This window comes from Convolutriloba macropyga, unplaced genomic scaffold (assembly GCF_964194025.1).
Source record: "Convolutriloba macropyga unplaced genomic scaffold, txConMacr16.3 SCAFFOLD_1643, whole genome shotgun sequence".
Taxonomy (NCBI): domain Eukaryota; kingdom Metazoa; phylum Xenacoelomorpha; order Acoela; family Convolutidae; genus Convolutriloba; species Convolutriloba macropyga.
The window spans coordinates 2,175-29,351 of NW_027450286.1; the positions used below are offsets into that span (position 1 = coordinate 2,175).

The 27,177-nt window shown below is 35.6% G+C and overlaps 1 protein-coding gene across 1 annotated transcript in view; it reads right to left on the reverse strand.

The window, feature by feature from the left end:
• Positions 1-4,031: 4,031 nt before the first annotated feature.
• The window catches only part of LOC142355758 (uncharacterized), a 33,498-nt gene continuing 10,352 nt past the window's right edge, over positions 4,032-27,177 (reverse strand). Inside the window, exons 2-7 of the mRNA XM_075407826.1 lie at positions 25,602-25,748; positions 12,253-12,351; positions 10,282-10,611; positions 9,845-10,000; positions 4,823-4,990; positions 4,032-4,184 (exon numbers count right to left, since the gene is read on the reverse strand). Of these exons, the coding sequence (XP_075263941.1) occupies positions 4,036-4,184; positions 4,823-4,990; positions 9,845-10,000; positions 10,282-10,611; positions 12,253-12,351; positions 25,602-25,748 (1,049 nt within the window). The 3' untranslated portion in view covers positions 4,032-4,035. The remainder of the gene's footprint in view (positions 4,185-4,822; positions 4,991-9,844; positions 10,001-10,281; positions 10,612-12,252; positions 12,352-25,601; positions 25,749-27,177) is intronic.

The following is a 27,177-nucleotide window of genomic DNA, read 5'->3' on the forward strand; positions in this document are numbered from 1 at the left end:
CTTCTGCTAATTTCAAAACTGCTACTTGGCCAATTCTTTTTGTTCACATTCAGTAACGCAATGGAGTCAAAAATACGTGAACTGTTTGGCTCAAACAGCACGAGCATGTGCTTCTCTGGGATGTTTTACTTCTTTCAACAATGTAATCATTTCCAATAACTCTTTATACCACTTTGCTAGGAGAGAAGAAGAGCGAAGAGGACGTTTCTATAAGGAAAATAGATTGGAAGAAATTGCTCCCGTCTAAAAGAAAACACCGAAAATTTGACGCCGAAAATTATTAAAAAATCAAGGAGAACTTATATTTAAAATTTTGTATAAAAGAGCAAGCTGGCAACACTAACTTCAAATTAGAATTTGTTGGTGACTTATGAAATGCATAAATTATTTTTACTTAAGTTCCAGAAAAACTATTTTTCTCGTTTTCCTCTTTAATAAATGTTCAATCAGATGCGCGGGGTGGCCAAAAAACATCAAATAAGTTCACAAATTTTGCTTAAAATTTAGAATTGCCCCTTTTTTGTCAAGCAGAGATATGATCGACAATTCTCCCCCAATATTGAAAATGAGATTTTTCCAGGGAATTTTATAAATTGGTTTTTGCTTACCAATTCTGACCCACGATTTTGTGACCAGTACTCACTAGCTATCTGGTTTTTAAAACTATATCAAATGATAGAAGACAGAGAGGACAAAATGAGCATAAGATAAAGTTTTGAAAGTGTAAAACTGATGAACTAAACAAACTGAGGCGGACGTACATTTAGTTGTTGATGAACCAAAAGAAATAATGAATTTGCAGAAAAATATTACTATATTCCAAATGCCAATACCGATTGTTGTTGAGATATAGTAGACAAAACGAAGTTATATAGTAGTCAAAGAGATGGAAAAGGCAGAATTGGGTATAACCAGTAAGTCGCCAGCCCGTCTACGCAACTGAAGATTGAAAGAGCAGAAAAGAGAAGAGCAAGAACAAAGGAAGATACCAATATGAATGATGAAGTATGAAGTGAGATACTTTCAGTGTGTGATCCAAATCGCCCATGGGAAACGGCGATTTGAAGCCACTAACGGTAAGCTGAAAAAAGGAACAGAATCGAACGAGAAACTTGGAAGGGTGCGGAGGATGTTGGAGGAGGAGGAAGGTGCGGTGAACCAACACTATAGAATGTATTTATAAAATTGAATTATCATTATCACTATCATCCTCCTCTTAATCGATACCGCTCATCATCGTTCTTGTATATAGTTGATTTTAATTAAAAGTTTATTGAGGGGCCTGCTCAACCCGTCGAACCAGGTCGTTCTCACCCAACACGGATCATGGCAAATGCAAATGCTAGGTAAATGGCGGTAGCAGATGGACCAATTCGTGCCGCCGCGTAAATTTACCACTGACCATCAACCTCCCAGGGCTTGCAGTTTAGACATTCCTTGATAACGCCCGATCAGTCATATTCAGAACCATAGTCAAAAATATTTTCAACATTATCGTTTGAATCAGTTCAGTGGACGCCGTCGGGAAGATCAAATAAAAAAGGCATAATGCTGAACGTACACAGTCTCGCTCGTGATGATCTTTATGAGTTGTGCTAACGCGGAGTTGGTTAAAAACGACCGAATTGATGCTGAAAGAAATATTGAAATTCAGTAGGTTTTTATAAAATTGTCCTAGTCTGGAAGAAACATGCTAACTTTTTGAACGATCGCAAGAATGAATAAGTGTCATCCTCTGACAAGGTGATCACCGTTCCAATGCTTCTTGACTAGGATGCGTTATTCGTCCTCGTCGTGAAGAACTTGTTTCTCATTTCTAAAATCTTCCTCTTCTCCAATGGTGTAGAGGTAAATCTTTTTTGGCAATTGCCTTTCTCTTTGGTGTCAACAAGTTTGGAAGACATCGAAGAGTGTTTTTGATGCTGTTTTTATTATACTTGCTCGAGTCCAATAAAACTAAAATAACTCAGAACTTTATGGCATTCTCCATTTTGTCATTTCAGCATGAATTTTAACTTAGGATGAAAAATATGTCCACCCCTACCTCCACTGATTTTGCAAAGCCGATATCTTGGCAGCAAATGAAATTCACCAACAAGCTTTGGACCTCTAAGTTCTTGGTACACAAGCATTGGCAGTAAGAGATTTAGTGGTTGGAAAACCACTAAAACTTTTGATTGAAAAAGTGGTAACTTTAGGGTAATTGCAAAACCGGTCATTTTGAGATTTCTTAGAATCAACTTTCATATTGTGGAGGACCTATATTAACACATGATTAAGTTGAATGAGACCCGTACCCTACAAACCATCTATTATAAACAAAAGACCCTATGGGCTTAGAGTTAAGCATATAACAGGTTATCGGCCATTGTGAGTTATTTTGACAAATACGAACACCCAACGTGACTAGGCCGTTAGCCTGTATCAAGTTTGCGGACACACTAACATTGCCACAAGAATTAATATATGTGAACAAAAAGCCCGAAACGCACAATCAATCCGAATTTTGCATGTACGTCGAATGAGCGGCCAATTTGATTGGTGTTTGTTAAGTTTGTTTTGGCATTCAACAAGCCCTTGTATGACGGCCTTAATTTAATTGGAAAGAACTATACCAGCCAACAGCAATCAAGAGGGTTGAAATCCTTTTGCCACTAGGGTGGTTTTTTTGTTTGAGCAAACAATTCATTTGCTTAGTTCAGTATAAAAGCAGCGTAAATTATAAGTGCAGCGCAGAAAATGCTAAGCATGAAAGAACTAGTTCTTGATTGTTTGGGATTGCTTGCTGATATAATTGAGCAAGAGTCTCTGTTGTTCGTCAATAAACGTCGTGCGGAACCTTTGCCGAGCAGTTGAGCTGAAAAATTGCTGAAATCGAACGTGTGTTTTATGCCAGTAAATTGGAGTGGTAGGCTCTGATCGTGGTATAACTCCAGCGTGTTTGAAAAAGTTGCACTGCTAGCTAGAAAACGATCGATCGCTCTGATAGTTTGCGGCTATTTTTGGATGTTCATAACGGGTAGATAAATGTAGCGGAATTGGTTTGATTCGCAAATTTTTTTGGTGTTTTTTTGTGTTTAAGAAATAACAGTCGGTACTCCGAGTAGTTCTTAAGTGTATTTTATATAGAACTGTATTCATAATGTTCTGGTTGGATTATAGTTGATTAGGTATTACCGTAAAAGTTTACAGGTATTATATTTTCTGTTAGTTATTTATTTATTCGGTTTGATCAATGAATAGTTGCACTGGCTGTCTTAATTAATTCGAAGGGTAAAAGAACGGGGTTGCAAACAAGATTGAACCACCAAACAAGACCTTTCGAATTGTGAGATCTGAGCGCTAGCTCCTGTTCTAAGATGGCTAATAAAGTTCAGAATGTAACGTATAGCATGAGAGGAAACTTTTTTTGCAACTTATACTTGATACATCAAGCCGCGAGGAACAAGAGAGAACAATCGAGGGGGCTATAAGAGACACAAAAATCAAGAACTTCGGAGGAGTTGGTCTGATGGTTACTACCACACTAGGCTTGCAACTGAGAGATGGTGGTTTGAATCAAGCTTTTGTACATTCACCGTTTTTGCACCTTCTAAGACCCCTCAACACAAATTAATATGAATATAAATTTTAACACTAATGCCAAAATTTTTTATCATAACCTTGTCTTGGAAAATACAAAAAAATACTTTATTTGTAAGGCTGAAATGTCTAAAACTTCAATTCATTCCGATCATAAACGGTTAAAACTGGGGAGACTTTACTTTTTCGTCCCTCATTGAACCGTAACTGTTTTGAGCAGAGAAGTGTACTCAACTTAAAAATCTTACTAACTTGATCCTTTTTTACTACAATCTAAATTGCGTGATTTTCGTCAAATCTTCAGTCTCTCATTTTTCATCCTTTTAATATCCTAATATTCAGATCCTATTTTGGAAACGTGTCATCTGATGCGTATTTAAAAAAAAGCTTTGATTATTTACGATGTTTCTTGTCACAGTTGATGATTTTATTTTCGAAACCAGCGGCGAACTCCTACCGTAGATGAATATCACTGCTGCCTGTTTCATCAGTCACAATTATCTTGAATGCCCGGAAGTATCCCTTGGAAGGTGGGTTCCATAGCAGTTTCACAGTGTTCATATCAAAGTATGTCACTCTTACATCTGACACCGGCAGCGGTTCTGGTAACAAAAAGTAAATTGGACGCAAATTTCTCTCTGCTCATTTTAGCTGCGTTCAGCTTTACCAAATTTGAATCACGACCGAAAGCTTTTTGAGATTTTCGAATGCATATTAACATTAATTAGTTCACGCGATTCTTTTATACGAGTGGTAATGCGAGTTTCCGGCTGAAAAATCCACTGCTGATAAAAATGTTCCATCGAAAATTTCCATCCGTATTTGAAATTCGAGCGTCCTGTTATTAGAAGAATTTTTCTGCAAATGCAGTCTGTTTTTATGTAAAACACTGCGACCATTAAATTACTATTGATCATTAAATTATCTCTCAGCTTAGTAGAAGGTTTGCGATGATAAAATTTTCATCACAAAATATAGCCATCAAAATAAACAATCATCGCTCAATCAGCCATTCTGCTGATCTCAGAAGTCTATGTAATGACATTTTTGTAAAAATTTTCTCGCGTCATGGGCAATTGCAAACTTAGACTAAACGAAACTTAGACAAGCGACGAAACTCAATAATGAGTTCGCTCGTTAAATGTAGAAATGCCCCTTGCAAGCGACTAGTGCAGTTTTCAGTCAATGTCCATTTTGTTTTCAAAATTCACAGTTACTAATTTTAAATACTTTATCTCACGCTCAAAATGGTCAATTGACATTTGAGCAGATTGAAATAGTCCACTTGTAGTAGCAATTTGAACAGAGAATCGGGTTCCTGGCTGAACAGTCTCTGATTGGAAGAAGGTGAATTCAAACTCCCTGCTCTCATCATTATTCAGGCACTCCTCAATTGAACAGATGCTTTCTATAATGAAATAAATAAGTTTAAGGCTGCCAGCAAGTATACAAAGCACAAATTTTTTTCGCAAAAAGAACAATTTGTTAAAAACAAGGAGGCTCGTTAATGTTTGTTTGCACATGATGTTCCGACCCCAGCTCATTTACATTTTTGACTTAATTGTCATTCAAATGAAGAGATAATCAAAAATAGATGTTTTAGTTTAAGGAAATTGTTACAAACCAAAACCACTAACTGAATTACCCAATGCCATGCCTCATTAGAGTGCTGACGAGATCTACCATTAGTAAGACTACGAGAAAGAAAACATACAACAAAACAAGTAAAAACACATGATTATGTGGGGCAAAAACTCAATATCTAAAGTTAAAAGAACCTAGTAACAACGTCAAATTAATATCAGACAAAACCTTGACTATACAAATTTCCTTTTTCACAATTACAAAGCAAATGGGACTTTTCTTTAATGAGACTAGGTAACAATTCGACAAAAAGAAGAAATATTGAGGCCAAACTCAAAAACAAAACAAAATATACCAAATGTCCTAAACACCAGTAGTTTTCAACAAAAAATTCTCTATAAAACTTATTAAAACGTTATTCGGAAACTTGCCGTCCACAGAAACGGACAATAGATGCAGAATAACTAAAAAAAAACAAAAAAAATGCGAAAACACAAACTACTTAGTTAATTAAAATCATTAGCTATTATCTGAAAATTATGTTTTTTTATTTCTTTTGCTATTTACTCTAGTTCAATTAAAACTATACTGAAATTTTAAATATACTCAACTGGGCCTCATTTGAAAATCTTTCGGAAGTGTTATTACGCGAATTTTCTAATAGAACTCAAAAAAGAAACAGGGATACTGACCACTCACAAAGTCTTTATGGAAACGCATATTGTCCAGCAAACAAATTAACAACTGCGACATAATATCAATGAACAAGTTAAAGTTGGCGTAACAAAGAGGCGGATGCGACCACTAAATGATGTGAATAAGTTACAAGTTGACAAAAAACAACAAAAACTGAATAGTTTCAACAAAGTTAGAAAACAACTATCAGAAACTTCAAGGCCTTTCGCCGTACACAAATTGTATTGAATAAATTGAATCAATCCTCAATGAATACTTTCTGAGAGTTCTCAACTTTCAAAAAAAAAATTACGACTACATAATGAAAATTAGACAGTCACAAACGGCAAGTTCAGAAAAATGAGAGAAGTTTCGAAACCATTTTAAAAAATGAACTAATCAAAAATTTTTTCTAATTTTCAAATAACGTCTCAATAACTGCAAGATTGCTGTCATTGTATTGGTTTCTTGTAAGTCTTAAAAAACAAAAAAATATGAACAAATGTACTGAAACCACAAGGTTTTGAGAAAACCCTAGTTTCAAAGGCATTAAATTTAATAGCTTTCAACGGAAAAATATACGCTAATTCTGCCATGATGGGAAGGCAGTGATATTTTTCATTAATAGCTTAACAATAAGTTATCACAATTAGTCTTATGACTATGAAAATGACAACAAATAAAGGCAAAAACCAAAAAATTCGTTGGAGAAGTGCGAGACTAAAGCGTCGAAACTCTAAAAACCATAAGCTTTTCTCAAAAATTATTATCTATGATGAATTGAACTCCTTCTCTAGGTCGATGAGAACTGTTTAGATTAGGAAAATACGATAAGGTTTCAAAACGAACCAGAATAATGTAAAATTATCCAAAATTTTTTTGAGAGTTATAAAAACTCGTCGCTTACATTTGGTTGCAATAGAAGCAAAGCGTGTTTGTCATTATTTACACTGACTTGTACAGAAAAACGTTTAAGATCGGTTAAGGTTAAAAAATATTTTAGAAAAACGGTTTTTGAAGACTTAACAGCCATTACTTGTCCACTCAAAGCAATAGATAGATTTAGTTGATTCTCATAACAAAACCTATTGCACTTTTACTTAACGCGGCTGCCATAGGATTAAAAAATTTGAAAACGCAAAAAGAATCAAAATTTTATTAAAATTTACGAAAACTAAGAGACGAAGCCGTAAAAAACTTGAGCTATTCCTTCAATTTATTTTTTTGTTCATTGAGCATCATTTGAGTGTATATGGAATTGGTACTTAAAGAAACCTGGATATGTGAAAAAACTAATCTCTAAGTGACTGAAGAAAAATCAAAAAAATGAAAAGGTTTTTAAAAAACATCTCTCAAATGGAAATCAATTTTTTTATAGTGAAAATTTCCTATGCGACAATATCTAGCCTTTTTATTGCCTTTCGTCTATTGAGAAAACAAAGTTTTGTAAAGTAAAATGGAATCTTAAATTATTATTTTAATAGAAAAAATCCTACTTTGAACAAAAATTCTTCTAAAAGTGAACAAAATCATACCAAATATCACATGTTCACTAATTGTTTTACACCTCGATGACACCTCGAAAAAAACGAAAATCGAAAAAATTATTTTAAATTCGAATTTTACGCCGGACAAGTTTTTTAATGATACTACTTAAGTTTCTCTACAATTAATAGTTTGATCGGCCAAAATTGTCTGAACAAAAAAACCCCATTTGATTATATAATTCCCTCCACAAAAGGTATCGGAACAAAAAGCACTGACTTTAAAAGTTTTTGACTTTCAGGGTCGCTTTTAGCCGCAGAAAAATACGAGGACTAAGATTAACTTCAGATTTTTACGATGCATTGTTTCCGAGTCTCTAAATCTGATTGGCCGATTGAACTCGAGTAATTTTTTCAATCGCAACCTGCCTTCGAGCTACTGTCTTTCTATGTATTGCCCTTGCTTCAGAATTGAGGTAGCACATGATCTTGTCAATTAAGAAAATGCATTGTAAACGAAATTTGAAAACATTCGGGAAGCAACAAACTGAATCGGTCAATTTCAAATTACAAATTTTTCTGCAATACCAAAAGTAGTTTTTTGAGACAAAAAACGACAGTCAACAAATTTGTCATCGAATAGTTAGGGCATAAATATAATTAATATTGGTATAGTTGAGAAAAAACAAGCTACTACCGCCGGTTGACTTGCTCTCAAGGGAGAGGTTGATTGCCAGTGGAAAGTTGGCACTTGAGGGAAGTTAGTGTAGGGTTAACTAAGAGAAAGAGAAATAGTATAAAAAGCGTGTACATCAGGGGGAGGGGAAGAAGGAATGGAGGGTGGGGGCCTTAAAATTAAAAAACAGCTCTCAAATAAAAACCAATTTTTTTAATAGTAAAAATTTCCTATGCGACGATATCTAGCATTTTTATTGCCTTTCGACTATTGAGAAAACAAAGTTTTGTAAAGTAAGATGAAATTTTAAATTATTATTTTAATAGAAAGAATCGTACTTTGAACAAAAGTTCCTCTAAAAGTGAACAAAATCTTTCTTTCATTCTTCTTTTTCTCTTCTCTTTGTCTTTTCCTTCGTTCCTCTTCTCTAAAGACCCTACTCCTTCACTCTCTCCCTCTCACCCAAACTCCCTCTAAAACACCCTTCCTGTCACCCCCACGCCACCTCCGTTCTTCCACAAAGCATAACAAACATCCAAGAAACTCCACAACCAAGTATTCCATCCAAACCAACCTCCCTGCCTCCCTCCTCCAGACAAGCACCCATTATAAACCACAAGAAACCAACGAAAATACCAAAACCGAAAGCAAACCAAATTGAAATTGCGGTTTAAAAGGTGGTGTAAACTACCACCTAAGAAATCGCAATTAGCAGTTCACTGCTAATTGAACACATTAGATTTGCGATTTCCTCTAAAAGTGAACAAAATCATACCAAATACCACATGTTCACACACAATTTTACATCTCGATGACACCTCGAAAAAAACGAAAATCGAAAAAATTATTCTAAGTTCGAATTTTACGCTGGACAAGTTTTTTAATGATACTACTTAAATTTCTCTACGATTAATAGTTTGATCGGCCAAAATTGTCCGAACAAAAAAACCCATTTGAGTATATAGTTCCCCCCACAAAAGGGATGGGAACAAAAACTTTGTTAATTTGCTCTAATATGCATTAGAATAAACGAAATGGTAAGAAAGCAATGTACACTTAAGAACTTATCAGTATGTGAATAAGATTACAGAAGCATTCATAAATTGAAATCAGCTTCTTTGGCCCAAGCGAATTGCGGATATCTTCAATTTTGAAAAGCAGGCTTCATCCTTTGTAGTCTAATGTTCGAAAAAATAGTTTGATTACCATTTCGCAAAAATTCTGCGGAAACAAAAACAATTATTAGACGCCACAGTTAGAGTGTGCCATCAAATGATAGTTCCCTTTTTGTTTTTTTTTAAAATTGTCTCGAATCATGCAAATAATTGGCCTCGACTTTTAACCAGGATTCGCCGCGACCATGTAATTTATTTCAATATACCCCCCACCTCGAATTATAAGATGGTTTCATAAATTCTAGGCCAAAATTAGGGTACAGCTTAAATTACGATGGCAACCCAATTCCGTAAAATTCCTTCAACAGCCATTTTTTTACAGAGTGAAACGGAATTTAGTTACAAGCTCTGTCGAACTTGAACGAGACTACTAGTTACACCTCTGCGGGGTTATTCTAAACAAAGACTCTTTACCAGCTAACTGTTTACAATTTGGTCACACTTATTACTTATTATAATCACTTGGTCAGTTTTTACCCGTTGCAGGTACATATCTATCCTAATTTGATTGGCCATATTATAAATTTAATAATCATGAACCTTTCCGTATCAAAGTCGTATCAAAACTGCGATTCGAAAAGAGAAATGGTACAAATCAATCCGTAATGACTTTAAAACTTTTTTCATTAACTGCTGTTATTGTATACTTTAATTAAAAATTATCTCACCTTCAATTAGGGACGTCTTTTCTTGAAGAAGTGTTGCTTTTGCTCGCATTTGCTGGGCAAGGGTAAACTTGGTCAAAATGCCTTGCAACTTTAGCCCGGAATTTCTGTCGTACCCAAGCCTCAACACATTTTCATCAATGGAAAGCTGGAGCGGATCTGCAAAAACAATAGACTAACTTACAAAAAGATTATTTCACGTCGTTTGGCCACAGTCGGAACCGGGTTATTTATAATTAAATTTTGTGAAGATGTTTGCAAAGTCGTGTTAAGGTTCTCAGTTTTACTCAGCTTTTTCTGTTATCTCGTACAAAAATATTTGAGTTGGAGCTTCTTGCATTTGTCTGATGCTCTGGCATTTATGTCCGACCCATAAAAAACATTTCTCATCGCAACTGTGACACCAACAAATCAGAGGTTCAAAAATTACCCGCACTCACCTGTGTTGAAGTTCACATTTGTAGCCAACGAGGTCATTTCGTCCCCTCCCTGTCCAATTACTTTTACGGCTACTTCATACTCGACTCCCCTGACCAAATCGCCAATCGTAACAAAGTCATCAAAAGTTCCAGGATTTGTTAACTCCATTGTACGTGTTATCACCTCATTGGTTGAGAAGAACCGATTATGAACTGGCTGAGGTTTCAGTGTTAGCTCAATACTTATTGCAGAGACATTCGAAGCAACATCGGAGGGAAGAGTAGTCCAGAAAACTTGAACCGAGTTTTGACGAGGAGTAATCAGAACTGCGCTAAGTCTTCCCTCAGCATCTGTAAAAACAACACAAAAGTATGGTTCTTCCAAGATTTTACCGTATTGTTGAAAAATGTCGATCATTTTAAAATGTTGATAAAAGAAACAAACAACAATAATCAAAAATGAGTCCACGTACTGCACAATTTGACAAAGAAATTTCTCTCAACTGAAATAGCATAACCCCGAGAAAATTAAAATTCGCTGAAAAAAATGACACAAAATTTGACAGTTTTTTAGCAAAAACCACCCTAGATGACCTGCACAAATTGTTTATAGTCGTATCAAAATATGAAGCTGCGCCCTTTAAATGTTGATTGTTTGCCATTAGTTACATCTCGAAGAGAATTTTAAAATTTTAAAAATTTCACTAAACTGAAATTGTCAAAAAACTACTGTTTCTGCTGGAACCAGTTTCTCATCAACAGCTAAATGCTCTGAAAACTGAAAACTTTAGCATTAGGCGCGAAATAAGCAAAACAGACGTACTAAGCTCTTCTATTCTCTAAACATAACCGACTAACGTCGGGCGAATGGCTCTCAACCGACCAGCAAACGGTGGGCTTTGGTGATGGCCAGCTGGCGCATAGGGATTCTAGCATTAAGAGGTGAGGGGAGTTGGGGTCACAGGGGAGGGGGTGGACGAAGGGAGAGGGTAGCCCGAAGTTGGAGTCCAAATCGCCATGTGGAGAAGTGTTGGGTTGACTGGGGGGGGGGGGTGATCGGTCGGTCGAAATTCAAAGATTAAGAAACGCCTTTCACGCTATGAAATCGTCTCTTCAAAACAGTTTTGGTGAATCGCATACTTAAAAACTTAGAGACCATTAAAGCGTAAGGCTCTAATAGAGCTGCTAAGCCACTTACTGACACCTGGGTTTAACCTGTGTATCCTGTTTTTTGAGAATAAAATGTTGCAAACGAAAAATGGTTAAGTCGAAATATTTCATAAAAAAGACCATAGAACTTAAATGATTGTTGCGAGTTTTGTTTGAGAGCAATTAATTAGGAATAAGCAATGTAAGGTGTGAATTTAAGAAAAACATATTCGCTCTGTTTACAAAAATGCTTAAGATTAATCAAATCGCTATTCATTGAATTTGATTTAAATTGACAAAAAAGTTGATCACTACGTAAAACTTATGGAAAATTACTGTAAAAGAGACTATTTTGGTAAATTCATGGAGGCTAGGGATTTAAACAGAGCGCCTAAAATAGCTTTAGAGATTTGAAAATGATCCCAATTTACATTAATAATGATCAGAACCTTATCCAGTAGACGATATTCAGCCATTTCCAGATTTTATTATATGAACGATCAGGCTAGTGTAAGTTTATGATTGTCTGGTCATTTAAGCCAAACTCCATTTGGGAACATCTTGAGAACTACAATTGCGAAAAGATATCACTGACAGGAAAATACTTTTTTTGGCTAGCTTTTCCCGGCTTGTTTTCCCAACTCTATGAGACGATTTGAAAACCCTGGCTGGCACATGGATTAAGACTTGTCAAGTCTTGGTGAATAATTGCACCAGACTGATATGTAAATTGTGTGTCATGGCCAACAGTACTGATGCAATATTTGCCACCAGACTTGCTCAGTACTGAAACGGACTTTGTGCTAGGTGTGGAATATCATCTCAATGTAGTGAATTACTTACTTTGACCTATAAAAATTGTTCTGTGGTCTGAGATACCACGATACGTCACTAGTTGAATATCGACAGTTTCACCATCCGTCAAGCCACTCAGTTCAGTATCTAAAACACCAAAGTTTTTCACAACTACCTGCCTGAGTTTGACAATTATCGAGCAGTTGTACGTTCATATGTATGTTTTTTAAACAAGTAAACTCAGTATATGACCTTAAAGGTGAAACAAAACTTGCACCAAATTAAAATAAAATATAATTTTTCTCATAAATCATGTATACATCAATATAATTCAATTCTGGATTTAGAGCTTTTCGGACGAACGGTAATCTTGTATGTATTCATGAATTCAATGATATGTGGGGGTAAGTTCTGCGAATGGTCATGTTTAGGTGCCATCTATCACAACCAAACGTGTTATCATTTTTCCCTAGAAAAAAAAACATAATTTTTCCATTTCGGTTGAATGCTATTTCTGAGCATAATAAAGTTAATGTTCATTTCCTATTTCGAAAAATGGGCAGTTTGTTGAGTGCATTATGAAGCATTTAGCCAATCAGAAAACAGTATTAAAACGAGTAACAAGAAATAGTATTAGGAAACGTTGTTCTTGCTGAACAATCTGTTTGTCAGTCGAAAAATTAAAGGATTTTCAACGTTCTCTAATAAGATTAGTGTAGGTTTTGGAAAGACCAGTCTACGACACAGTAATATTTTGTGACCAATATTTAAAAAAGGAAGTTTTTCTAACGATAGCAAAAAATGTTACCTTCAAGTATAATGTGGTCAAAAAATTCATGTAATAATTAATTAGCTGTAAAGGTAACTCAGTTTAAAAATTTAGAAAAAAACCTCAAAAATTTACCCAATAACCCCTAATAATATTATGAGTGAAACTTAAAAACTTTTTGTGAGCAGATGTGAACAAAAACAGCACTCATAGTTATCTGGCAAATAATAGAATTCGCTTTGTAAAAAATAAACTGGTGATCCGGATTTAAGTGAAAACAGGTAAAAAGCATAACAAAAATCATGAATTTCAGCATAGCAAAAATAGCGGCAACCATAGTATCCATTTATTGATAAAAACTTACACTTAAACATTAAAAGATAACTACTGGGAGCACGCAAAGTTGTGTTGCTGGAGGTTCCGCGAATTATCCGAATTGTGGCCCTTGAATCTTTTTCCCCCTGCTTTAAGAAAATACTAGCATCAGGCTACAGATTTTTTAAATTCACAAGTTATCTGGTTTAGTCAAAACCAGCCTTTCTTAATGTCCGCAAGTGGTAATTCTCTCCTTTCAGATACGAAAATGATCATCATCAATCTTCTTTATCTATTCTAGCAGTTGCACAACATTTCAGGGCTCAACAAGCACATTTGATTCGCAAAACTCAACTGGGTTCTAAAAACTATGTATTTTTGTAAATTGATACAGATTTTCTGAACATGGTATTGATTATGAAACCACATAGTGATTGAGTTCCCTCAAATTTTATTCATCTTAGGAAAACTTAGTTAGCAAAAATTGACCAACCTGATGTTTAAGACTGAAAACGTCATTTTTTGCAGCATATAACATGAAAGTGACCTGACAGTTGGGTACTAAACTTCAAACGGTAGGAAAGGTGTTCCAAAAGCAAAACTAAAATTTTTAGATTGATTTAGTGTTCACTGCTTAATTTATTTTTCAACAAATGTCTGGGCAACAATTAGTGTTGTAACTTTCTTCCTCAGTTCGTTTTAATGGCTTAACTGTGAACATTAATAAAAACAGCACCCTTTTTATATATCTAAGGGTATTCATTCTGGGGAAAATTTAATAAGAAGTCGCTGAGAACACATGACATTGAAGATTCGATATTGGGTAGTTCATTAGTTTGCGGAGTTTAGGGGCTAATCTTATTTAGGGGCTAAGCATATTGACTACGAAAGGAGCAAACTTGAGCGAAAAAATTTGGAGTGAAATGCAGCTTTATTTCTTAAGAAAACAAAGTAGAGACTAACTTCGCAAAGTGATCAAATTGTCAGAAATAGTCAGAACAAAACTCAGACGCAATTAAACGAAAGAAACAAAGTATGATTACAGCAGAAAAGAGAAGAATGGAAGAGCCTGGGAAAGAAATGATATTTGTTTATGCATTCCCCAAACAACAAAATTGCGCACCTTAAAGCCATTTCGGTATGATAAAAATAAGCATGTATTTTTTTATAAGCGGCTAAAAGTTTATGTTTAGTGTTTAATGTTTCAGGAAGGATATAATAGGTATCTAAATAGGAAAAATTACTGCATGAAAAAAACCAAAACATAAGCTCTGAAGGATTTTTCAACAATTTTTTTTTGTCTTTTTCCAATAAAAAGAATATTTGTTTACTCCAAACGATCACCCACAGCATGTAAAAAAGGAAACGATTTAAAATAATAGCAGATAAAAGTTTTGGTCTCAAACTTTATTGTGAGAAAAAGCCAAGCAAATTCTGGTTGAAAAAAACTTTTACCTTTTGTTTTTTTGAATCTTCGCATTTACGCAGAAAAGAGTTTAATCATTAAAAATTGATAATTTTTAATGTAATTCAGTAAATCTTTTTTTCTATGCACAACAACCAAATGAGTTGGGTTTTAAAACCAAATTAAGCAGAGCAAAAGGGTGGTTTAAGGGACATCCATGAAGAGCTGAAATGAAAACGAAAGTGAATTGAAGAAATGTTTGCGTTTTATCTCAGTAATTTTTTTGGATCCAAGCTCAGTATTCCTTCGTTAGAAGAAATAATTGGGTTTGTTACAGAAGTGATTTTGTATATGCAGGAGTAATTTGGTATAGACCTTGGGAGCTAACGCAAATAATTGTTTGAGCTCTTATATTCAATTTTATATTTGTCATTCAGGTCGAGTTTATCAGAGGAATTTTTGTGAAAATCAGCGGGTCTAATTGAAACTAAAGCCGAAAAACATAAAGAGTTTATTTGGTCATACAGTGGAGATAGTCAAAATTGCCATACTAGTAGAAATAGTAAGTAATGGCAAATCAATACAATCGAAAAATAAGTTTTGGGTGGAAGCAACGGGTTAAGAACTGAATTTGATGTCTGCAATTGGATCAACTGTTGATTCGATGTCCTCTTGAGAATAGATTGATAAGTGCATCGCAAAGTTTGGTTGGAAGATTTTCGGAAGAGAAAAAATGATCTGTTGAAAATCAAGCGTCTCAATTTTCACAACCCCCCCTCCCCGCAAGTTCTCAATACCCCACTTTCTCAACCCCAATCACACTGAAATTTTCAATACTGTCTACGATAGCAATTGCCTGCGCAATAAAAAAACAACCTTTTTTTCTTTATCCGAAAGCTGTTTGTTTTGCTTTTTAAAAAAGAAGAGGCGATACTGATTTCTTTGTTTGTTTGCCAGAATGAACACTACAACCAGAGTCAAAACACTACTACCAAAACCACAAGAGTGCAAATTAACAATCGTTCAATTTTATAGTTTTAACGCCGACGAATATTCTACAAAGTAAAAGGCAGAAAGATCTAAGTCTTCCCTATTTTTTCCATTATCCTGATTATGAAAAAATAGTTAAAACTGGTTAAGAAAACCTCCTAGATTCAGTGGGGAAAAAATGCATATGTTAAATCAAAGAACAACCAGTAACCGAAAAATGATGAAAACAGAAAACAGAATGCATGTACTTGTATAAGAAGTGTTGTTTATGAAACATAATTTTGTTGGATCTTGAAATTATCAAAGCGAGTTCTGCACGGAATTCCGGTCATCTAGAGCAAGCATTAAACTGAGATAAAATACAGCCCTTGATCAGAACTCTACGAGCACCATTGCATAAATACGTTGGATCGAAAATTTCCAAATGAGACGACACGTTTTTTGTTGCTGATAAAAATTGAAAAATTTGTGTACCCTTCGGCAATAGAAAAACGCTCAAAGAGAGGCTTACGAGGCTGAAAACAGCGGTTCGTCGGCCAAAATTGAGATAGAGAAAACTCAATTGGATTGATTGGTTCATAGGAAGAAAAAAATGTAATTTTTGATTGAGTTCTTTGTCGGAGAAAATAATTTCATAAGTTGCAGTAAGAGCGACTACAAGGTTATTCGAGATTGATTGTTGAGTTGATAACAGGTATCAGGGCGACAAAACAGCTACCGGGAAAAAACAACTTCTTAGAATTAATTGGGTTAAGAAGTAAAGTGACTGATTTCGAATTTTTGTGGATAGAGTACTTGAATTGGCTGGAATTAGTATGGACAATTAATTAGTTTTAATAGAAAAACTCCTATTGAATAATGAATTTACTCAATTATTTGACTCTGCGTTAAAAACATTTGTTCTTTGTAATACATAACTTTATTATCAACACAATTATCTAGAGTGAAGTTATCAAGCAGCCGAGAGAGCAATATTTTTGGGGACAAAACAGTACACTCACTACAACAAGAGGAACCAGGAAACAAATCCTTTGGAATTTTGATAGCGTTTTGGGCGCTTGTTTGACCACAGCTAGAAGCCTTCTAACAACATCAATACAAAATTCTACAGTAGGCCTCCTGGGTGGGCTCTCTTGTTACAAGAGTATTTGTCTAGCATAAATTGAAGACGACACGAGTGTGGACAGATTTCTGAGAGACTGACACCAAATACACAAAACTGGCAATCACATCGATAGATCAGTCGAAGGAACACGCTGAGGATATTCAAGAAAACTTTGTAAGACCTGCAGGGAGATAAAATCTTCGGGAATATGAGCAGCGGAGACGATTGTTTCCGAGGAACGGTTATTTTGGAAAACAGTCAGCAATTTTTCTCGGGAGGAAGATTCTAATTGAGCGTAGTGGTGGAAGTACCCGAGCATATAGGGAAAAGTACGTTACAGAGACAGCTACGAGAGAAAGAGTAGAGTGAAGCATTTTGCAGAACAATGGCATTATTTGGGTTTACAAAACGTTTTACTTCGTGTTGGTTTGAAAATTGGGAGGAAAGGTGTGAGTACTAATTAGATGTTTATAGAGTGTTCATGTGAACAGAAGAAGAAAAGATGTTTGCCAGAGAATTTGTGAGATTGGGAAATTGATGCTTTGAATTACTTGTCAAGCAAATAATAGAAATCCGATCGAAATAATCGTGCTTGGTCTTTTCAAAAAACTTTTTACGTCTAAGACACGAGACTGTCCAAAAGCCCACTGTTTAATAAGGATGGGTTTCGGAGATACTTGATAGAAAGAGATGAATTTAAGAAAGCGGCTTCACAGTGTTAAATTGTAAAACCAGCGTTTTAAAGTGGCGGTGTTGTCAGAGAGGTGTTACCGCGCCAGGAGCGGACTGGAAAATAAAAAAATGAAAGTGTTCGAGTAACAACCAATTTTGTCATTTGTTTCTGACGTGACAAAGAATTCTTCGGTTAACGTTGGTCCGCCATTAGAACTTTTGGATTTGGAGTAAATGCCGTGCTCGAAGAGAAGCCGGATGTCAGCGGCGAAAGTCAAGAGATCAATTCAAAGAGGACCGACAATTGGCTATGTTTGAGGCTGTTTCAGAATCAATCATTGAAGCAATTGAATTAATTATTTTCATTTAGCTGGAGAATTAATAGAGTGCAGTGCCACAGAAATAATAAAGCCGCAAAGTTCTAGCAAAAGTTGGATCGATGCATTGTTAGTGGATGGGATATTGGCAAGCGTTTCAATGTTAAAGAACAAAAGAATTGAAGAACTCAAGGAAACTAAAAATTTGAGAAAAAAGACGATCTTCTGTGACGACGAGTTTAGCGAAGACAAAAAATACTTTGGGAGCGACAATGGAGATGATTCTGTTATACGCAGGACGACAACGTGTACTTTCCAAACTTTGGTGAGCAGAGAATTTAATCTGCAAATTTTCAGTCATTATCGAAAACATAAAATCTGTTGAAAAACAGTGCTGAAAAACTTTGATAGCTCATGAACACATCTCCGCCGGTTCTTGCTTGCCCTAATTTTGTAAATGAAATTAAATGAAATTGCTTCGGAAGCAGGAAATGCGTTTGACGTCATCTCGATTGCGACAAAATTACAACAAGAGTCAAGCAGCACTGGGTCGGAAACGACAGATCGACCGACTTGATTTGAGCCTAAAAATAATTGGCAGCAAAAGCTGAGAACTCACAGGAAAGTTCTGTAATTTCTGAACGAGATACGCTTGGGGAAGCTATCAAGAGTTGTGAAAGCATGGCTTCAACGTTGGACAGTTTTGACATTGAAATAGAGTGCAAAGAGGAAATTGCCACTACTGCCGAGAACTTGGCCAAAGACTTTTTTCAGCAAGAGATGGAGAGAAGAAGCGACCGGCAGCAAATAGCAAAAAATTGAACTCTCAAATTCTGCAGAGTCTTTGAAGTATCCGTGATATTACGCAGGAACATGGAACTTGTTTTGGCACTTCTCGTAAGCAGCTAGCGATAGAAACTATCGAATTGTCCCAAATGAAGGAAAATCATTGCTGAAATAAATACATAGTGTTGACTACTGAATCAACTGCGGACATGGATCCTCTTGATGGACTCATGGCAAAAGAGAGACACCTGAACGCCTAGTTGCACGCCCAGATAAGCATAGCTGTGACTTGTTTCAAGAGGTTGTTGGTTTAATTGATTTCCAGATAGAAGAGTCTGTAATTTCAGAGGGGAAAATTGCCCCAATTAATCCACTCAGACGAGATAAATCCGAAAGTGAGTTCCACCCATGCTTCAAAAGATGATATTCCTCAGAGCAAGAGAATTGTACAAAGCGGGATTGAGCAGTCACAGAAGGTGGGGCGAAACAAAGTTTCTACTGCAGAAAAAGACTTTTTTCCCATAAAAGTTCAGATAGCGAATCGGAGTGTGAAGTGTTGCAGAACGTGGCAGATCGGTGAAAACATGTCATTTTCAGCTCCAAAAGCAAGTGATCTGGAGCTGAAAATGCCGACTGATGGAAAAGTCGCTTCTGCATTCAATGTTGGAGAGAACGTATTGATAGAACACTTTGAGAAATCTTATTCGAGGCAAGATAGTGATAGGGAGCAGTAGTCAGATTTTGAAACCAAAAGAGCAACAGGTTCTGATCGAAATCAGTTGTCGATGAGATTATACGGCCAAGAACAGATAGTACAATATAGGAGGGGGTGTCGTAAATTCGTCTCCAAAATTGTTGAGGGCAAGTGACAATCATAGAAGTCTCGAATTGGAATACCCTGAGTTGTGCAGGATGCTGGTTGGAAAACAAAGTATTAGTCGCAAAGAGGAGTTAAAAAACTGAATTTGGAGTGTCAGTTGTCCTGGCGAGTGTGGAGAAAATGGATGAAAATGTCAAAGAATTAGGCTGGAAACGGACATCCCTTCAAGCATCAGAGGAAGACAGAAGAGTTGATAAAGGTGGTAAAATTGAACTGTGTGATGTGAGAGCTAGTAAGTCTAATCTGACGAGGCTTTAGTTTTTAAGACTTTATGTTTTTATGCGAAGCATTAAAGTAGAAGCTCATAATTGAATCAATAATTCTGCTGTTATTAGTGAAGTGCTTATGATCTGAATGACAAAAACAAATGGAAGCAGATGGTCAGTTTGTTTGCAATTTTCGGAATTAAGTTATCATTAGCCAGAGTTAGGGTTGTCGGATAAGGATTGTCTGCATTGTGAGCTTGTTTTCAGCCAGTGTTTTTTGTTCAAAAAAAATTGGTTGACTGAGTGCTATATATATATATATATATATATATATATATATATATAAAAACTCCCCCAAACCACCAAATTGCACATATAAAAGCCATTTCGGTATAATAGAAATGTGTTTCTATTCCTTTTGAGCCGCTAACACATTTAGTGCTTTCAGAAAGGATATAATGGGTATGTTAACCAGGAAAAATTGCATAACAGGGGAAAAAGTGGTTTGGACGACCATTTTTTGCATTCTTTCAAAAAAGAAGAGTATTTGTTTGCTACGAATGATTATCCACAGCATGGCTAAAAAGAAAGCCGAAAAATTAAAATTTTTACTAACAAAACTTTTTTGTGAACAAGGAAAGCAAATTGAGAGTGAAGGAAAAGGATTTACCGAATGTTTAATTTTGTACATTGTCGGAGCAAAGACATTTTATCACTAAAAACTGACAGTTTTTTAATGTAATTAAGCACTTTTTTGGCTTCTATAAACAATAATTAGACAGGCTGGGTTCCATAACGAAATTAGGCGGAACTAAAGGGTGAATGGAAAGACGTGAGTTTTGCCTTTTATTAAAAAAAATTTTTGGATGCAAGATCGGTACTCCTTTATTAGGAGAACTAGTTGGAATAATACTTCAGAAGTAATTTTGTTTCTGCAGAACGAATTTGGTATAGCTCCTGGGAGTTAACGCAAATAATAGGTGAGTTCCTTTACTCAATTTTTGTGATTCAGGTCAAATTTATCAGACAAATTTTTGAGAAACTCAACGGGTCTACTTAAAGTTTAAGCTATGAAAACGTAACTTTTAAAAGGTTTATTTAATTATGCAGTGTAGAGAATCAAACTTGCCATAATTGTGGAGATAGCGAGTAATTAAAAATCAAAAAAGCAAGATTTTTGAAGAAAGACCTTTGAGTAAAAATAACAAAATGTGACGTAAGCTCGATGTTTTAGATCGGACTAACTATTGCTCTGCTGTCTTCTCGAGAAAACGTTGATTATAACATTAGAGCGCAATGTTTTTTTGGAAGAATTTTGGTAAAGAGAAACAGATCTGTTGCAAATCAAGCGACTCAATTTTCCCCATACTCCGCAAGTCCTAAAAATCCTACTTCCTCAAACCCGATCGCCCTGAAATATTTACTAGTCTGATTACGCAATGAGAGCAAACGAGCTTTTTCCGCCATCCCAAAGCTGTTTCATTTGCTTTAAAACAAACAAAAAACGATAAATGATTTTTTGCTTATTTCAGAGAAACAACCTTTATATCGGAATCAGAATATCTACCAAAACCCAACTCAAGCTTGAAAAAACCAAAACAGTTTTTGTTCGATTTCGAGAATTTAACGCTGACAAATACTTTATACACGAAAAAAGAAAAAATATCAAATTTTTTCTGATTCATACAATATTGTGATTTTAATAAAAAAAAAGTGAAATTTTTGATAAAACAAACGATGCAAGATTTAAAGGGGGACGAAAAACGTTCATAGGCTAAATCAGAACAAAATGTTATAGAAATGTGATAGAAAAAATGATAGAAAAAAATGCATGCACTTGTATAAGAACTGCTGAACATGAAACAGCTGTTTTCGGAAATTGAAATCATCAAAGCGATTCGTCCACGAAATTCCGGTGATCTTGAGCAAACAATTAGTTAAGAAAAACTAAATCACAACATTCTGCGCCCACGATTGTACTTATACGTTGGGACAAAATAATACGACATGTTACTTTTTGCTGATGAAAACTAATAGGATCCTCTTGATGGACTCCTGACAAAAGAGCAATACCTGAACGCCTAGTTGCACGCCCAGATAAGCTTAGCTGTGACTTGTTTCAAGAGGTTTTTGTTTTAATTGATTTGCAGATGAAAGAGTCTGTAATTTCAGAAGGGAAAATTACCCCAATTAATCCACTCAGACAAGATAAATCCGAAAGTGAGTTCCACCCATGCTTCAAAAGATGATATTCCTCAGAGCGAGCGAACTGTACAAAGCGGGATTGAGCAGTCACAGAAGGTGGGGCAAAGCAAAGTTTCTACTGCAGAAAAAGACTATTTTCCAAAAAAAGTTCAGATAGCGAATCGGAGTGTGAAGTGTTGCAGAACGTGGCAGATCGGTGAAAACATGTCATTTTCAGCTCCAAAAAGCAAGTGATCTGGAGCTGAAAATGCCGACTGATGGAAAAGTCGCTTCTGCTTTCAATGTTGGAGAGAACGTATTGATAGAACACTATGAGAAATCTTATTCGAGGCAAGATAGTGAGAGGGAGCAGTAGTCAGATACTGAAACCAAAAGAGCAACAGGTTCTGATCGAAATCAGTTGTCGATGAGATTATAAGGCCAAGAACAGATGGTACGATGTAGGAGGGGGTGTCGTAAATTCGTCTCCAAAATTGTTGAGGGCAAGTGACAATCATAGAAGTCTGGAATTGGAGTACCCTGAGTTGGGCAGGGTGTTGGTTAGAAAACAAAGTGTTAGTCGCAAAGAGGAGTGAAAAAAACTTGATTAGGAGTGTCAGTTGTCCTGGCGAGTGTGGAGCAAATGGATGAAAATGTCAAAGAATTAGGCTGGAGACGGACATTCCTTCAAGCATCAGAGGAAGACAGAAGAGTTGATAAAGGTGATAAAATTGAACTGTGTGATGTGAGAGCTAGTAAGTCTAATCTGACGAGGCTTTAGTTTTTAAGACTTTATGTTTTTATGCGAAGCATTAAAGTAGAAGCTCATAATTGAATCAAAAAGTCTGCTGTTATTAGTGAAGTGCTTATGATCTGAATGACAAAAACAAATGGAAGCAGATGGTCAGTTTGTTTGCAATTTTCGGAATTAAGTTATCATTAGCCAGAGTTAGGGTTGTCGGATAAGGATTGTCTGCATTGTGAGCTTGTTTTCAGCCAGTGTTTTTTGTTCAAAAAAAATTGGTTGACTGAGTGCTATATATATATATATATATATATATATATATATATATATATATATATAAATCCCCCAAACCACGAAATTGCACATATAAAAGCCATTTCGGTATAATAGAAATGTGTTTCTATTCCTTTTGAGCCGCTAACACATTTAGTGCTTTCAGGAAGGATACAATGGGTATGTTAACCAGGAAAAATTGCATAACAAGGGAAAAAATGGTTTGGAAGGATTTGACGACCATTTTTTGCATTCTTTCAAAAAAAGAAGAGTATTTGTTTGCTACGAATGATTATCCACAGCATGGCTAAAAAGAAAGCCGATAAAATAAAATGGTTACTAACAAAACTTTTTTGTGAACAAGGAAAGCAATTTGAGAGTGAAGGAAAAGGATTTACCGAATGTTTAATTTTGTACATTGTCGGAGCAAAGACATTTTATCACTAAAAACTGACAGTTTTTTCTGTAATTAAGCACTTTTTTGGCTTCTATAAACAACAATTAGACAAGCTGGGTTCCATAACGAAACTAGGCGGAACTAAAGGGTGAATGGAAAGACGTGAGTTTTGCCTTTTATTACAAAAAATTTTTTGGATGCAAGATCGGTACTCCTTTATTAGAACTACTTGGAATAATACTTCAGAAGTAATTTTGTTTCTGCAGAATGAATTTGGTATAGCTCCTGGGAGTTAACGCAAATAATAGGTGAGTTCCTTTACTCAATTTTTGTGATTCAGGTCAAATTTATCTGACAAATTTTTGAGAAACTCAACGGGTCTACTTAAAGTTTAAGCTATGAAAACGTAACTTTTAAAAGGTTTATTTAATTATGCAGTGTAGAGAATCAAACTTGCCATAATTGTGGAGATAGCGAGTAATTAAAAATCAAAAAAGCAAGATTTTTGAAGAAAGACCTTTGAGTAAAAATAACAAAATGTGAAGTAAGCTCGATGTTTTAGATCGGACTAACTATTGCTCTGCTGTCTTCTCGAGAAAACGTTGATTATAACATTAGAGCGCAATGTTTTTTTGGAAGAATTTTGGTAAAGAGAAACAGATCTGTTGCAAATGAAGCGACTCAATTTTCCCCATACTCCGCAGGTCCTAAAAATCCTACTTCCTCATACCCGATCGCCCTGAAATATTTACTAGTCTGATTACGCAATGAGAGCAAACGAGCTTTTTCCGCCATCCCAAAGCTGTTTCATTTGCTTTAAAACAAACAAAAAAACGATAAAAGATTTTTTGCTTATTTGAGAGAAACAACCTTTATATCGGAATCAGAACATCTACCAAAACCCAACTCAAGCTTGAAAAATCCAAAATAGTTTTCGTTCGATTTCGAGAATTTAACGCTGACAAATACTCTATATACAAAAAAAGCAAAAATGTCAAATTTTTTCAGATTGCTACAATATGGTGATTAATAAAAAAAAGTGAAATTTTTGATAAAACAAACGATGCAAGATTTACAGGGGGACAAAAAAATGTTCATAGGCTAAATCGGAAAAAAATATGTGACAGTTAAATGATAGAAACAGAATGCATGCACTTGTATAAGAACTGTTGAACATGAAACAGCTGTTTTTGGAAATTGAAATCATCAAAGCGATTGGTCCACGAATTCCCGGTGATCTTGAGCAAACATTTATCTAAGAGAAAATAAATCACAACATTCTCCGCCCACGATTGTACTTATACGTTGGTACAAAATAATACGACACGTTACTTTTTGCTGATGAAAACTGATAAGCTTTAGTACACTTAGGCACAAGAAGAACGCTCAGAGAGAGGCTTACAAGGCGGAACAACAGCTGTTCTTTGGTCAAAGTGGAGATAGAGAAAGCTTGAGTGGAACAGTTGCTTCCTAGTCAGAGAGGACTTGAAATTCTTGTGTGATTTCTTTGTGAAAGAACATAGTTTCACAAGTTGCAGTGAGCATTTATCCAGATTGAAGATTTCAAGCACCTTGTAGAGCAACATTTTTTGGGGACAATACAGTACACTCCCTACAAATGGAACCACGAAAGAATTTTTTTGAAATCATGATAGGGTTTTGGGCCCTAGTGGGTCCCGAACTAGCCTCCTTCTAACGACAAAAATACAAAATTGTCCATATTCGTTGACTGCATTACGACGCGATTGTTGGTCAAGGAACCGGATATTTTTTGAACCAATTTATTAGAATATTTTTGGGAACGTTACATATATAGAAGACAGGGTCGCAAAAGTGGCTTGGTTTTAGTTTGCATTATTTTCTTGTTTTCCAACTTTCCCAAAAGAATTAAAAGTTTACTTTTACTTCTAAATATGGCAAGTGCGATATCAGGCTAAAATTTGCTGGCTGGAGGTCATTTTTCATACCTTGGACTAAAGGTTGAATATTTTCAATGCTTATATGGTCGATATACCACGAAAAGGCTAGTGAGAGGAGATGGAAAAAGATGGAAAAAAGGAGAAAGAACTTTTAAGAAATGGACTCAATGGTGAGTAATCCTTTGACTGCTAAAGAACATCTTTGCTTGATGTCATCTTGTAAACTTGATCAAACCGACAGTAAATTTATAAAATTTTTCGTCAAGTTTGGCAAAGAATCAGCGGTGAACACAGGTGTTTGTTTATAGCCTAAAACTGTTAAATTCATGATACTGTTATTCCAGCAATTTGTTTGGTTTTATCGATTATTTGTCTAAAGTCATTTGCTTATTAAAATCATTTTGTCATTCTCTTTAGTGGCAATTCAAACTCACTCTTTTCTGTCTGCCTTGACCACAGCTGTTCGTTTCTATAGATGAGGTAAGTCGAGTAGACAGGTCTGTTTTGGTCCCAACTCAGTTGAATTCGGGAATTTTCTTTCAGCGCCACAGACACAGTTGTCAACGTCGTGTTTGATTCAACTATAAAACGAAGCACCCATTTAGTACAACTTAAATATCAAAAAAACAGCGGTTATTAGCATGAATGATGGAAAATGACTAGCAGAAAGGAACATGCCATATAAAAATAGCAATAGCACCAGCATATATCAGCGCCGTTAAATAATAGAAAAGTAGTTATTAAAAGATAATATATTTGAAGACAACATACTCAAAGATGCCTCAACAGAGAACCAAAGGCACTTGCCCTATAGAATTAGGCAGCAGATAATTGAGAAAAACAACAAAAAGAAGCTAAACTCGAAAACTCAGAAAATGTGCAGAAAAAAAGGAAAGTAGAGGAGGTGTTCAAACTATCAGTTAGGAATCAAAACAAAGTCGTTGATTCATTTTTGCTTTAACAGATGGCAACAATGCTCTGTTGTTAGTGAAATTAGTTAGCAGGAAAACAAGAAGGACAGAAATTGGCAAAGTGAAGAAGCGGTGTTTTTTGGTACAAGTAGATTCGACATCGTCAAAAACGGTAGAAATGAAATTAATTTTTATTGCAATACAATTTCAGCCCAGAAGAGGTCCAATGATTTCTGTACTTAATGAGACTGATAAACGGCAATCGAAAAGAAACATAAACTGGCATATCGGACACATTGCTCTCGAACGACTGGCTGGTAATTTACTCTAGGGGTTGCAGCTCAGAAAAATTTCTGGGTGCAAAAATATCCGGACAGGCTGCGATTCGAACACGCGACCTAGGCCTATTTTTATAGTTTTTGCCACTAAGCAATACTGCTTTGTTACAATTAAATCATTGTGTTGTTAACAACAGACTTAATATAGGAGTGAGCGCAATCGAGATCACTTAATGAAACTATGGGCATTATTTTAAAAAAAGAGGCGGGGAGGTGGGGGTTGTACGAGGAAGATGCGTGTGTGTGGCGGAGGGGAGATGGCGGGAGGTAGGTGAGGGGGTCTATGGGGGAGAGGTTAGGTGGGGTATAAGGGTAGTTGGGGGGCTCAAGTTTGAATAGGGAGAAGGGACTGTTACGAGAAAAAAACTTCCTCAATGCCCTTTTGACCATGAGTATTACGAGCAGTTCCTTTTACTATCTTTTAGTAATTATGCCACTGTTAGAGTCCAAAAATCTAAATCAGAAGTCAACACTCTAAAAAGCAAGTCAAAGTTCGAAAACAAAGCCAAAAGTTCAAGTCATAGACAAACTTGCATCAGCTAAAAGAAAAAGTAGCATCTCAACACTCCTCTTTTTGTCGTAAAAACACGCACGTCTACAATAATTACTTCGAATTTCGTTCGAGAGCAAATAAAAAATAGAAACAGCAGATAATAAGCCCGAAGAAGTTTTGAAGTCTTATAGAAACTTGTAATACTTCAAACTGTCTTTGTTTTGTTATTATGTTTTTTTAAAGAGAAAAAGAGACCAACTAGTACAAA